This window comes from Drosophila rhopaloa, unplaced genomic scaffold (genome assembly GCF_018152115.1).
Source record: "Drosophila rhopaloa isolate 14029-0021.01 unplaced genomic scaffold, ASM1815211v1 contig_156, whole genome shotgun sequence".
Classification (NCBI taxonomy): Eukaryota; Metazoa; Arthropoda; class Insecta; order Diptera; family Drosophilidae; genus Drosophila; species Drosophila rhopaloa.
The window spans coordinates 684,405-697,907 of record NW_025335035.1 but is presented as its reverse complement, the minus strand read 5'-3'; the positions used below and the strand labels follow the sequence as shown (position 1 = coordinate 697,907).

General features: G+C 41.7%; 2 protein-coding genes across 5 annotated transcripts in view; one reads left to right on the top strand and one right to left on the bottom strand.

Moving 5' to 3' along the window:
* Positions 1-13,503, bottom strand: part of LOC108044588 (dnaJ homolog subfamily C member 16) — a 605,143-nt gene that overhangs the window by 83,846 nt on the left and 507,794 nt on the right. The gene's annotated exons all lie outside the window — the stretch shown is intronic.
* Positions 4,685-8,836, top strand: LOC108039173. The gene is made up of 2 exons (XM_044457450.1): positions 4,685-4,939; positions 7,992-8,836. Exons 1-2 carry the CDS (start codon positions 4,718-4,720, stop codon positions 8,595-8,597), a joined length of 828 nt encoding a protein of 275 aa, XP_044313385.1. The 5' UTR covers positions 4,685-4,717; the 3' UTR covers positions 8,598-8,836.

Below are 13,503 nucleotides of genomic sequence, written 5' to 3'. Positions count from 1 at the left end.
TTCCCGAAGCAGTTCAAGGGTTTTTCGGTGGATTCGGTGGTCAAGGAAACTTTGCTGTGCACGGTGGCAACGTCGGATTGGGGTTCGTTTTGTATTGATTTTCCTTTTCTGGCTTATAGAACACTTTTGCTTTCTGTTCTTCGATAAATGCCTTCCATCGCTTAATTTTGACATTAGTGTTTCGCTCAGAAACAGCGAAAGTGAAAGGTTGTTGGTCTGTGAAAATTCGAATTTCTTTGGAGCCATACAGGTAATTTTGTAATTTCCCTATAGCCCACACAATAGCCAACAATTCCCTTTCGTTTGTAGCATAGTTGAGCTCGCAGTCTTTTAATGTGCGAGATATCATCGTGATTGGCCGTCCATTTTGGGATAAGACGGCACCGATACCACTTACTGAAGCGTCGGTAGTCAAATCGAAAGGCTGTTTAAAATCTGGATACCTTAATATGACCTCTTCTGATGATAAAATGTTTCGCAGGCGCTCAAACGCGCTGCGTTGGCTCTCATCAAATTCTACCGAAACCTTTTTTGGCATATGTTTGCTCACCGAGCCATTATCTCCCTTGAGTATGGACGTAAGTGGTCTTGCTATAGAAGCGAAATCTTTGACAAAGCTTCGGTAATAACTGGCCAATCCTAGAAAAGATCTAAGGCTGAAAAAGTTGTTTGGTTCAGTGTATTCCTGTATGGTTTTTACTTTTTCAGTGTCTGTTTTGGCTCCGTCTGCTGTGACTATAAAGCCTAAAAATTACACACTCTCTTTAAAGAATTTGGTTTTTTCTTGGGCCACTCTCATGTTGGCTTCACGCAGGCATTTAAGAACTCTGTCGATGTGTCTTACATGGTCGGCAGCGTTTTCGGAAAAAATTTTCACGTCATCTACATAAACATAACAGATTTTCCCGATCTGCTCGTGTAACACATCGTCAATCGCCCTTTGGAAAATGCTTTCTGCATTTTTTAGCCCGAAGGGTAGATGGCAGAACTCATATTTTCCTCCACTTATGGAGAAAGATGTTTTGTCTCGGTCACATTCGGCCAAGTAAATCTGGTGGTACCCCGACTTTAGGTCTAGGGTAGTGAAAAATTTTGCCTTTCCTAAGTTCACTAGAATACTTGGCATAGGGTAACGATCAGCAATGGTCTGTTCATTCAGTTTCCTGAAATCGATAACCAGTCGTTTTTTCTTGCTGCCGTCGGCATCGGAGCCTAGAAGGGCGAATAATACCGTCCTTAAGCAGCTGTTTGATTTCTTTATTAACAAATTCAGCCGCTCCCATGGGATACGGATATAGTTTAGAATAAACGGGTTCGTTACGGGGAACTGTGTATTATTATTATTATTATTCCCCTTAGATGGTTTAAAACTCGTCGGGTGTCTAAGCTTAGAAAATGATGGATCTAAATCCATGGGGTCTGGGGCCTGATCTGGTTTACCCCGATCAGTCCAGTTGTCCTGTCTGCGCCAATAATCATTATTTTGATTTTTATTTTGCCTTTTGAAAAAATTGGATTTTTTTTTTGGCCGCGATCGGATCTTAAATATTTCCGTTGTTTCTCACGCTGTTGGCCTTTGTGGAAGTCAGTATTCTGATTTCTCTGCTCGACACGAACATACTTTGTTTAATACTGGCCTCTGCTTCCCTAGCTAGTGCTAGTGCCGCTGGCAGATCTTTGGGCTGTGCTGGAAATACGACCGCCCTTAAGGACTTCTTTAGACCCGAAATAAATACATGCAGGGCGTAACCACTTACCTCAGTATTGAGCAGTGTGGCTCTTTCTGAGTCGTGTGTCATGACGATTTTGTTTGTCACGAGGGTTAACTTTCGTTCAACCTCGTCGTAGTACTTCATAAGAGTTTGGTCCCCTTGACGGACCGATTCAAGCCCTTTCCGTAAGAGGCGCAAGGACGTTTTATCTGCGTAAGAGCAGTCTAACCTAGCCAACATGGCATCAAAATTAGGCACTGTATTGTGCGATACCAGCAGCGCTCGTGCTGGTCCCCTAATCTTATTTGTGATAATTGTAACGGCTTGGTAATGCGCGCTACTGCCATTATATGGTTTAAATAAATCATATGCGTCTGTGGCGGACTGTCTCCACGCCACGTATTTATCCTGTATCCCGGTAAATTCTGGAATCGACTTTACTATGTGTAACGGTGTGTCGCACGGCACTGGTATTGGATTCACAGCAATTGCTCGCGCAAATTTGAATTTTTAATGAAATTGTTAAAAAACTTGAAGTTTAGTGTAAGTTAGCTTAGGGCGAAGGCGGGAGCACAATAAAGTTTTCTCTCGCTCTCGGCGAAGTCGCCCCGTCTTCGCCAACCTTCGTTAAGCTAGGCTCTAAGTACTTTGTCGAAAAATATAGAAGTATTCGTTGAAATTGATTTGAGCCGTCGACACCTTTTCTTTCGTTTTCGTTTCTCGCAAATAATAATTTTAGCCACCGCCAAATTTTTTCGGAAATTAATAATTAGAAAACTCTCTAATTTTTCATGGCGCCCCCGGGTGGACGTTAAAGTTATTAATTTATTTGGAAACTAGTGACAGTGACACATAAACCAAAAATATAAAGTGCAAGTGCAAGTGGAGTTCAAAGCACTCAATTACATACATACACCGTGATTTTGTTGCCCGCGGCGTGTCGGTGTGGATAAAAAATACACAGCAGCTCCTGCTTAAAATATCGTGCCGGTCGCGAAATACTCTGTTCGCGAAAAAGAACTGCTGCCAGAGGGATGCCCTGCGACTGCTCAATGTGCAAAAGGAAAGTGGCAGCTGGATTGAAAGACCCAACGCAGAACCTGAGGTATTTGTGCAAAAAATTGAAAGCTTGAGTTTATAAGAAAAACAATTTAATTGTTTATTGTCTTGTGCTGAAAAATTGCACCTCGCTTTCAATTCTTGGCACAGACGTATCGATATAGTAGAGCTAGTTGTGCATGCATTTATTTATAATAAATAAAAATAAAAAATTATATTAAAATTTATTATATACACATACATATACACATACATACACATACACATTATAACCTATTTGAACCTCCGTTGGACGCAACATTTACATAATTGTGTTATACTATTGCAATCACTGTCGCCCCCAATTTATTTATTGAAACTCGAAAATTAATAGTTGGTAAAATTATCCCAGCCGCTATATATAACCAATACATAAGTCCTCATATACAAGCAGCTGCAGCGGTTAACTTTTTCGTTTTCCTTTTTCGCTTCGCTTGTCTGCCGTTAGCATCGTTGTAATTGTTGTTGGACTTTTGGTTTGGCGCGCTAAAGATCAAAGTGACGCGCTACCCTGCATTCGGACGGGTATACTGATTTTTGCCGTCATTGCAACCACTGTTAATTTTGATACCTCGTGGCTCGATATTCAATTTAATATTTTTTTCGTCATTTTCGTTGTGGATAATTATTAAAATAATTTTTTTCGAACAAATTTAATAATTAAATTAAATTGTTATTACTCTTAGTATTTTGTTTCGAAAATTTATTTAACATTTTGTCGTCATTCTAATTGAACAATTATCCTCTTTTAAAACTTATTTATTTTATTAATTATTATTCTTGGATAAATAATTTATTTATATATATATTTATTTATTTCGTGGTTTATATATAAAAAATAAAAAATAAATTAAAATGAGTCCAGATAAGCCAAAATCTCTTGAACTTCTTGCGGATCTTAAAAATAAGCTCAAAAAACCAGTGATGAGCATCCGCCGATTAAATGATCGAATAGAAGCCGGCCAGATTCCGATCCAAGAAGTAGAACTAACTTGTCGGCTAGAGATTTTAAATGCTTCTATTATTAAGGCAACTCAAATACAAGAACAGATCGAAGATTTAGATGATGGCGATGAGTTCGGAGAAGAGTTGGAAGAGCTTTCAATAATTACCAAGGCAAAAATAATGTCGCTTATCGCCTTGAAGACGGCAAGCGAAACCAAAATAATTGGATCAGCTTCTGTAGCCCCAACTCGAGCTCGACTTCCGAATTTGGCATTGCCGAAATTCAGCGGCAAATATTCCGAGTTTAAGAATTTCATTAGCCTTTTCGAAACTCTTGTTCATCAAGACGACAGCATTCCCGTCATAGAAAAATTCAATCACTTAATTTCTTGTCTTTCTCCGAGAGCAATTATGAAAAGGCTATGATCAGCCTGAAAAAAGTGTATGATAACGAATGTTTAATTTTTATGAATAATATTTCAACATTGTTTAGTCTTCCGAAAATAACGCAACAGTCAGCTTCGTCTTTAAGAAATATTATCGACACCGTATCATCTATATACGGTTCTTTGTTATCGATAGGAGACGACACCAAGATTTCAAATGCAATGTTGATCTACCTTGTTTTGAACAGAGTAGACCCAGTGACCAAACAAAAATGGGAAGAACAATTAGATTATGAAAGGTTACCGCTTTGGTCCGATTTTGAAAAAATGTTAAACCGCCGATACCAGCATTTATCCGCTGAAGAATCGACGAAACCAAAGCAAGATAAAGTTATGTCGAGCAAGCCACATAATCGCAGCTCATTTTCTTGTTCTTCGTCCAACAGAAAATCCCAGCAAAGTTGTAGCTATTGCAATGCAGGAGACCATATCCTAGCGAACTGTGGTCCGTTTGGTCGCCTTTCGTTAATGCAAAGGTTTGACTTTGTAAAATCTGCTTCCTTATGCATCAATTGTATGCGAAAGGGTCACACTGTTTCAAAATGCAAATTTAATAAATGTCGAGTTTGTGGCCGCTCGCATCACGTTTTACTGCATAGATATACAGTGTCCGAAAATAGTTTAGCGTTGCCACCACCCCAAGAGATTCTTTCTCCCTCTTTAAATCAAGATCAGCCTTCCACGTCACATGTTATGCATGCGACATCATTGGACAGAGTGATTTTAGCCACGTCGATCGTAAGTGTAACAACTAAAAACGGTGAATATATTTGGGCCCGAGCACTTCTTGACTCTGGGTCCCAAACGAATTTTATAACAGAGGACCTTGCTCACCGCTTACAGATCCGTAAAGAGGAGTCGTGTATAAACTTACTTGGTATTGGCGAGTTCAATTCTCAAGTTAAGAAAAAGGTACACACAATGGTGAAGTCGCGTATAAATGGTAGTGAGTTCTCCTTCGATTTTTGGATTTTGAAATCAATATCAGGATATCATCCTGACCAGTCGGTCAATATCAATGACTGGAAAATTCCAAAGAACCTACCACTAGCAGACCCCTATTTCTACAAGCCACAAAGAATAGATATGTTAATAGGAGCAGATTCATTTTTCGAATTATTAGCTGTTGGACAAATTAGACAAGGTCCTGACTTTCCAACTCTGCAGAAAACCCTCTTCGGCTGGGTTGTATCGGGTAGATATAAGGCATCTTCCCCTACAGAAGTTGTGAAAAGTTTCAGTTGTAGTGAAGAGATTTTAGTGTCTATTGACAGCACACTACAGAAGTTTTGGTCACTGGAAGAAATGCCATCTCTAAAGAAAATTCTGTCACCTGAGCAAAAGTTATGTGAAGAACACTACCGGAAGACTACTCAGGTTTTGCCATCAGGTCGGTTTGAAGTAAGACTGCCGTTTAAATCGGATCCAAATGAGTTAGGCAACTCTTTTGAAGTTGAAAAACGGCGGTTTTTGTCGCTTGAAAGAAGGCTGTCTCGAGACCCTGAGATGAAGGAAATGTACCTAGAATTTATGGAGGAGTACCTTTCCTTAGGTCATATGTCTCTTACAGATAAACTTCCTTCTGCTCCACATTATGTTATCCCACATCAATGTGTTCTGAGACCCCAAAGTACGTCAACCAAGTTACGTGTCGTTTTCGATGCGTCTTGTAAATCGTCAACTCAGAAGTCTCTAAATGACATTTTGATGGTTGGGCCGACAATCCAAGATGAGTTGTACTCAACGTTACTGCGCTTCCGGCTGCATAGGTTTGCCCTGACCGCCGATGTAAAGAAAATGTATCGCCAAGTGATGGTGAATGAAGCAGATAGGCAGTTTCAACTTATAGTGTGGAGAAGAGACCCCTCTGAGTCCTTGAGATTATACAAGCTCAACACCGTAACATATGGTACTGGACCAGGCCCGTTTTTGGCTATTCGGTGTTTAAAAAGGTTAAGTGAGTCTGCCAAAGTTTCTTTTCCTAGAGCTGCTAAGGTTATTGGATCCGACTTTTATGTCGATGATATGTTGACTGGTGCTGCATGCGTAGAGGAGTTAAAGACTATTAAGTCTGAAGTATCTCAGGTTCTTTAAACTGCAGGTTTTGAAGTATCTCAGGTTCTTTAAACTGCAGGTTTTGAATTGACAAAGTGGTTTTCGAACTCACCTGACGTTACCGCATCTGAGAGCACAGTTAAATCCATACCCATCTCGGACTCAGAGTCAACTAAGGCGTTAGGAATATCGTGGTTGCCTAACGAAGATGCCTTCAAATTTCAAATTGACACTGCTGTCATGGGTCTCCGAGCGACAAAACGGAACATACTATCGGTGACATCGAAGCTGTTTGACCCCCTCGGCTTATTAAGTCCTATTGTAATAAGAGGAAAGATCCTATTGCAGGAACTTTGGCTTAATAAGTTAGATTGGGATGAGTCGATTCCTATTCATTTGGAAACAGCTTGGAATATGATAAAAATTACATTGTCTTACATCCTTAAGAGCTTATGGAGCTTGCGTCTACATTCGTAGCAAAACTGCAGAAGGTTATAAAATATCGCTGTTGACTTCAAAGTCTAAAGTACCGCCGCTCAAGACTAAAACACTCCCAAGGCTTGAGTTATGTGCCGCTCACCTTCTCGCAGATCTCTACCACAGAATCAAGCCCCTATTAAAGGTACCTATCGAACGGATTGTTTATTGGTCGGATTCTGAAGTTACGCTCCATTGGATCCGGTCTCATCCATCTTCATTATCCACATTCGTATCGAATAGAGTAGCGGAGATTCAAGAGTGGTCAGGTGAAGCTACGTGGCGGCATGTTCCAACGAAACAGAACCCAGCAGATATCAAGAGGTTGTGACGTCGACGAAATTATACAGTCAATATGGTTTACTGGACCTGCGTTTTTAAAAGAGGAAGATGCAAACTGGCCCCAGAATGCACACTTTGAACTAGATGAAGAAGTCCTACTACAAGAATCGAGGAAGACTGCGGTCGGACTGACCGCTGCTGTAAGAAATTTGGATTTGGTAGATGTCATCGAGGGATTTTCGTCACACCTTAAACTGCTTCGGGTATTCGTTTATATGTTCCGCTTCATAAGAAGATGCAAAGACAAAAGTATGGTATTTGAAAAAACTTTGTCGCCGACTGAATATAATGAAGCTTTTCTAAAAATTGTCGAGATATTACAGAAGCACGAGTATCATGAAGAAAGAGAAATAGTTCGTAAAGGATCCAGAGTTGGCCCAAGTCTTCAGCGATTGAATCCATTCATCCATGAAGACAAGGGGACTTGGTGTCACTTTTCTTTGTTGCGAGTTGGGGGGCGACTAGCTAATGCTCCTATATCATACGATGCCAAGTTTCCATTGTTGTTGACAAAACGCTCCCAATTTGTGCAGAGCTATGTTCGGCATCTTCACCATTCCAATTTTCATGTTGGTCCACGAGCCCTTGTGAGTCTTCTTCGACAGCGTATTTGGATGGTAAACGCTCAGGAGGTCTGCAGTCAGATAGTTCGATCATGCATACGCTGCTTTAAGTGTAAGCCTCGACTAATGACACGAATTATGGGAAATTTACCCGCAGATCGTCTCCGTGCTCTCCGCCCATTTGCTATATGTGGCGTCGATTTTTGTGGCCCTGTCTATACAACATTGAAAATTCGTGGTCGGCCTCCGTATAAGTCCTACATTGCGCTCTTCGTTTGTTTTGCGTCCAAAGAGGTTCATCTAGAAGTTGTTTCAGATTTAACCACAGATTCCTTTTTATTGGCTTTTCAAAGGTTCGTTGGGCGCCGAGGATGTCCCCAAGTCGTCCATTGCGACAACGGGACGAACTTCGTCGGAGCGAGTCGCCACTTCCGGGCCCTTCGAGAGAGGATAGAGGACGAAGCCGACGCGATACGCGAATTCGCATCAAAAAGCGGATGCGAATTTGTCTTCACACCACCGCGGGCTCCGCACATGGGCGGACTATGGGAGGCAGGTGTCAAAACTGCCAAGAACCTACTCCTACGGGCGGTGGGCAGCGCGCTCCTAAGCGCAGAAGAGCTGGGGACAGTCCTCGTGGGAATCGAGGCGGTGATGAACTCCCGGCCGCTCGGAGCGATCAGCAGCGACCCAAGCGACGGAGAGGCGCTGACACCCGGGCACCTACTGACAGGCGGGCCGCTACTCGCCACACCAGCACTCCGGACCCCGGACCAGGAGGGTCTCAACTGCTTGCGGCGATGGCGGCTTGTCTCGTCAGTCAGGCAAATGTTCTGGCGGCGATGGTCTCCAAATACGGGGCAAGTGGCACCAGCAGCAGCCCAACATCAGCGAGGGAGATCTCGTCCTCGTGGCCGAGGACAACCTGCCGCCCCAACAATGGCTCCTCGGCAGAATAGTCGCCAGGCACGCAGGGGAGGACGGCATGGTCAGGGTCGTCGATGTGCGAACTAGTGGAGGAGGCCTTTTTCGGCGGGCCATTCATAAGTTGGCGCCGCTTCCATTGTGTTGAAGCCCGATGGGTGTTCAACGGGGCCGGTGTTCGCGCAAATTTGAATTTTTAATGAAATTGTTAAAAAACTTGAAGTTTAGTGTAAGTTAGTTTAGGGCGAAGGCGGGAGCACAATAAAGTTTTCTCTCGCTCTCGGCGAAGTCGCCCCGTCTTCGCCAACCTTCGTTAAGCTAGGCTCTAAGTACTTTGTCGAAAAATATAGAAGTATTCGTTGAAATTGATTTGAGCCGTCGACACCTTTTCTTTCGTTTTCGTTTTAGCCACCGCCAAGTTTTTTCGGAAATTAATAATTAGAAAACTCTCTAATTTTTCAGCAATTCTCTGGTATGTTTCGACTTCTGGCGCCTCTACGCGCAGATTTTGTAGCTGTGTGTTAACTGCACTAATTTGATTTTGAAACTCGGCTCTAAGCCTTTGTTCCCGTTGAGCCAATGCGGCCTGAATCAAAGCTTCTATGTTGGCTGCGTTCATAATGTCTATGTCTTCTTCCTGTACCTGTGGTGGTTGATAGCTTTGGGGCTCTCGGTTTCACTCTTCTTCGCTTTCACTTTCAATTTCTCGTTTAATCTCCCTATATGGACCCTGAAAGCTCATGAGGCTACTCTATTGTCAACATTAAACACTTATATTATATGGCCGAATATTTGATTCGGCTGATATTAATTTTGGCCTTGAATTTTATATATTTATTATTTTTTTTGTTATATTAATATGTGTATCTATGGCCGAGTACTTGATTCGGCAGACATGATTTATTTTTTTTTCACTGTGTATGTGTTTGTATTTTTTTCAAAATTTAAAGCTGCATTAATAAGTTCAGACCACTTACATATTTTTTCTAGAATTTTGGGTCGTGAATTCTAATAAGTTGGGTGCCAATTATATTTGTAGTCTTTCCGTCGTTCCTCTCCGCTGTCCGTGAGGAGTGGTTGATGACGTGGCTGCCTCTGTTGGTGGGGTCAACGCCGTTCCTGAATATTGCAGAAATATGATGGGAGAACTTCTATCCGTTTTTAATGGCCCTTAAGGCTCAATAACCAATTCAAAAATTAGACAGATTTCGCTGGAGTTGTTTTATAGAGCTATGCGCTCTTTATTCATACCAAAATCAAACTGAAAACTTATAAGCTGTACGTGGCCGGCAAGCCGACCGCTTGTCATACAAAAATGCTGACACTAGCAGAAAATGCATATCTCACCATGCCAAGAATCAGGCACGGCCCCTAAAGGCGACTTATGCTTAGTCTGCACATAAAGGCACTAGGGTGATCCGGGAAACACCCAAGATTTGTACCGAATTATAAGTTACTCCTTAACTGTGTTAACTTTTACAACGAAATTTAAAAACAATATAATTTATTCTCTTTTTTGATTTTTTTTGTTGCGGTACGACGACTTATTTTGATCCAAGAAACAGTTCACATTTAAAATAGAGATGCCATTATGCAATGTATAGAATTTTGAGAGAAAGTTTTTTAATCCTACGCGGATAGAACCATTGGTCTTTTTTTTTACATATCCCCACCGGCAATGTTGATCCAATACAGTATGCACCCCTACAAGATCGAACGCCAAAATGGTAACACGTTTTATGGTAAAAAGGGCATCAAGTGCACAATGGTGGAAATGTATCAGAAAATCAAGCTGTTTGGATTACTCTTAGGCTATCACGTTGTTCTTGTGGAAAATAATGGAGATTTATTAGATTAAATTTTTCAAAAGATTCACGTTGCTCTTTTTAGAACCTTGCAGAGGGTAATTTCAGTCAAAAGTTTGCAACGCAGTGATGGAGACATTTCCGACCCTATAAAGTATATATATTCTTGATCAGCATTACCAGGAGAGTCGATCTAGCTATGTCCGTCTGTCCGTTTCTACGCAAACTAGTCCCTCAGTTTTAAAGATACCTACTTGAAACTTTCCCAAATAAGTCGGAACGAGCCGGATCGGCTGACTATACCCTATAGCTGTCATATAACTGAACGATCGGAAAGGCCATAACTTTGGTATTTTTAAAGTTAGGAAGTTAACGGCATAAACCTGAAATAACTCAATTTCTGAACGAAAACCACATCGACGTTATGTTGGTGGCAGAAACGCATCTCACCAGCAAATATAACTTTCAAATACGGGGATACATGTTCTATGGCACAGATCATCCAGATGGTAAAGCGCATGGCGGCACTGGAATCTTAATAAGAGACCGCGTCAAACACCACTTTCACAAACGGTTTGCTAAAAATCATCTGCAAGCTACATCGATAAAATTACAGTTGGGCAACTGCAACCTTGCCATTGCCGCTGTCTACTGCCCACCCCGCTTTACAGTCTCCGAAGACCAATTCATAGACTTCTACAATTCGCTTGGAGAGCGATTCATAGCAGCAGGAGATTACAACGCCAAGCACACGCACTGGGGATCCCGCCTTGTGACCCCCAAAGGAAGGCAACTATATAATGCACTCATTAAAACATGCAACAAACTGGACTACGTTTCACCAGGCAGCCCTACATACTGGCCTACAGATCCTAGAAAACTACCTGATTTAATTGATTTTGCTGTGACAAAAAACATCTCTCGCAATCTAATATCTGCAAAATCGCTTTTGGATCTATCATCGGACCACTCACCAGTGCTAATAACTCTTCTTCAAAGCCCGGAATTAATCGAGCACCCTCACAGGCTGACGTCGCATCGAACCAACTGGCTGAAGTTCAAAAAGTACGTAAGTTCCCACATTGAACTAACTCCACAGCTCAACATCAAGGAGGACATCGACTGCTACGCCGATGCCCTGGAGTCTGTACTCGTCGCAGCAGCCAAAGTCTCAACACCGCAAGGGAGGGATGGGCACACACACCAACACAAAACTAACCATGAAATCGAACAGCTTGTTCTGGAGAAAAGACGTTTGAGACGTACTTGGCAAACCAGCAGATCGCCATCCTCAAAACAAAGTCTTAAAGAAGCTGGTCGCAGACTTACCAGGGCTCTAAGGCAAGAAGAAGAAAAAGCACAACGCCAGTACATTGAGAAACTTTCACCCACCAGCACTAAGCATCCCTTGTGGAGGGCCCACCCAAAACTAAGTGCGCCGGCCGAAACAGTAATCCCCATAAGAGACTCTTCAGGCAGCTGGGCCAGAAGCGACAAAGACAGAGCTTGTACATTTGCTTTACACCTTCGAAATGTTTTTCAGCCAAACCCTGCAACTAATTCATTCGCACTACCGTCGCCGTCAATTCGAATTGAATCTGAGACGGAGCCAATTCTGTTTCAACCAAATGAAATTGCAAAAGTAATCAGCGAGCAATTGAAACCAAAAAAAGGCCCCAGGCGGTGATCAAATAACTCCCAAAATGTTAATCGAACTTCCAAACTGTGCAGTTGAGGTTATTTGTAAACTCTTCAACGGGATTACACGACTTGGCTATTTCCCAAAAAAATGGAAAAAATCGGTAATCATAATGATCCCAAAGCCAGGGAAAGATCACACAATACCAGCTTCGTATAGACCGATAAGTTTACTCTCGTGTCTGTCAAAACTGCTCGAAAAATGCCTTCTGACGCGCATCATTCCATATCTGAAAGAGCACAACGTTATTCCAGCACATCAATTTGGCTTTCGAGAAAGCCATGGAACAATAGAGCAAGTCAACAGATTAACAACAGAAATAAGGACTGCATTCGAGCTTCGGGAATACTGCAGTGCGGTATTCCTTGACGTTGCACAGGCTTTCGACCGAGTCTGGCTTGATGGCCTTGTGCTCTGCGAGCACAATCAAAAATCCTGAGAACTATCACTGGGGCACCTTGGTATGTTCGGAACGACAGCATCCACAGAGATCTTGGCATTCTACCCGTAAAAGATGAAATATCAAAACAAAAAGCGTCCTACCACACCAAGCTAACTTCTCATCCAAACCAGCTCGCCAGGGGCCTAGCCAGGGCTTCCATCCGGACCCGATTGCAACGCAATGACCTTCCAGCTCAGCAATAGTTATTAGAGCCCCTAAATTTTCGCGCCAGTCACCTTGACTGTCAGATAGCTTTTTAATTTAAGATTCTATATACTTATTGTTAGTCTCAATTCAGAGAAGATCCAATAAATAAAATGCAAATGTTAAAAAAAAAAAAAAAAGAAGTTGGGATATTTTACAGCTTTTATATTTGGCCAATCAATCCGACCTACCAAATTTCATAAGAATCGGTCGACTATATCCTATAGCTGCCACATAACTGATTGATCGGAAATGCCATAACTTTGGTGTTTGTAAAGTTAGGAAGTTGGGATTTTCTATGGGTTTTATTTTTGGCCAATCAATCCGACCTTCCAAGTTTCATAAGGATCGGCCGACTATATCCCATAGCTGCTATATAACTGAACGATTGGAAATGTCATAACTTTGGTGTTTTTAATGTTAGGAAGTTGGGATTTTTTATGAATATTAAGAATGCATCATATGAATAATTTTGGAGAATATAATTTACAGAATATTCTGTAAGGATATATCAACTTCGGCTCCGCCCGAAGTTAGCTTTCCTTTCTTGTTTAGATTTATATTTGTTTTTTTATAAACGTCCAGGGCAGCGGAGGTCTGAGTATATTTATAGGCGTGCCAAATTAATAGACTCTGTTGCATATGTCTACAGCAGGATTTGTTTTGAGGGATTGCCACATTGGCAATTAGATTTAGTTCTTTTTTTGCAGAAAAATAAGTTTTTTTACTCTTGGTAAAATAAAGTTCCCAACTAACTTAACATATTTTAAATTTCGGAGTAAGTCGTGTAT

Bases quoted from the DNA above. Each gene is read 5' to 3' on its own strand.
- LOC108039173 (XM_044457450.1), top strand. From the start codon at position 4,718: ATGCGAAAGGGTCACACTGTTTCAAAATGCAAATTTAATAAATGTCGA. The intron at 4,940-7,991 runs GTAAGTGTAACA...GGCTTTTCAAAG, and splicing joins TGATTTTAGCCACGTCGATC to GTTCGTTGGGCGCCGAGGAT.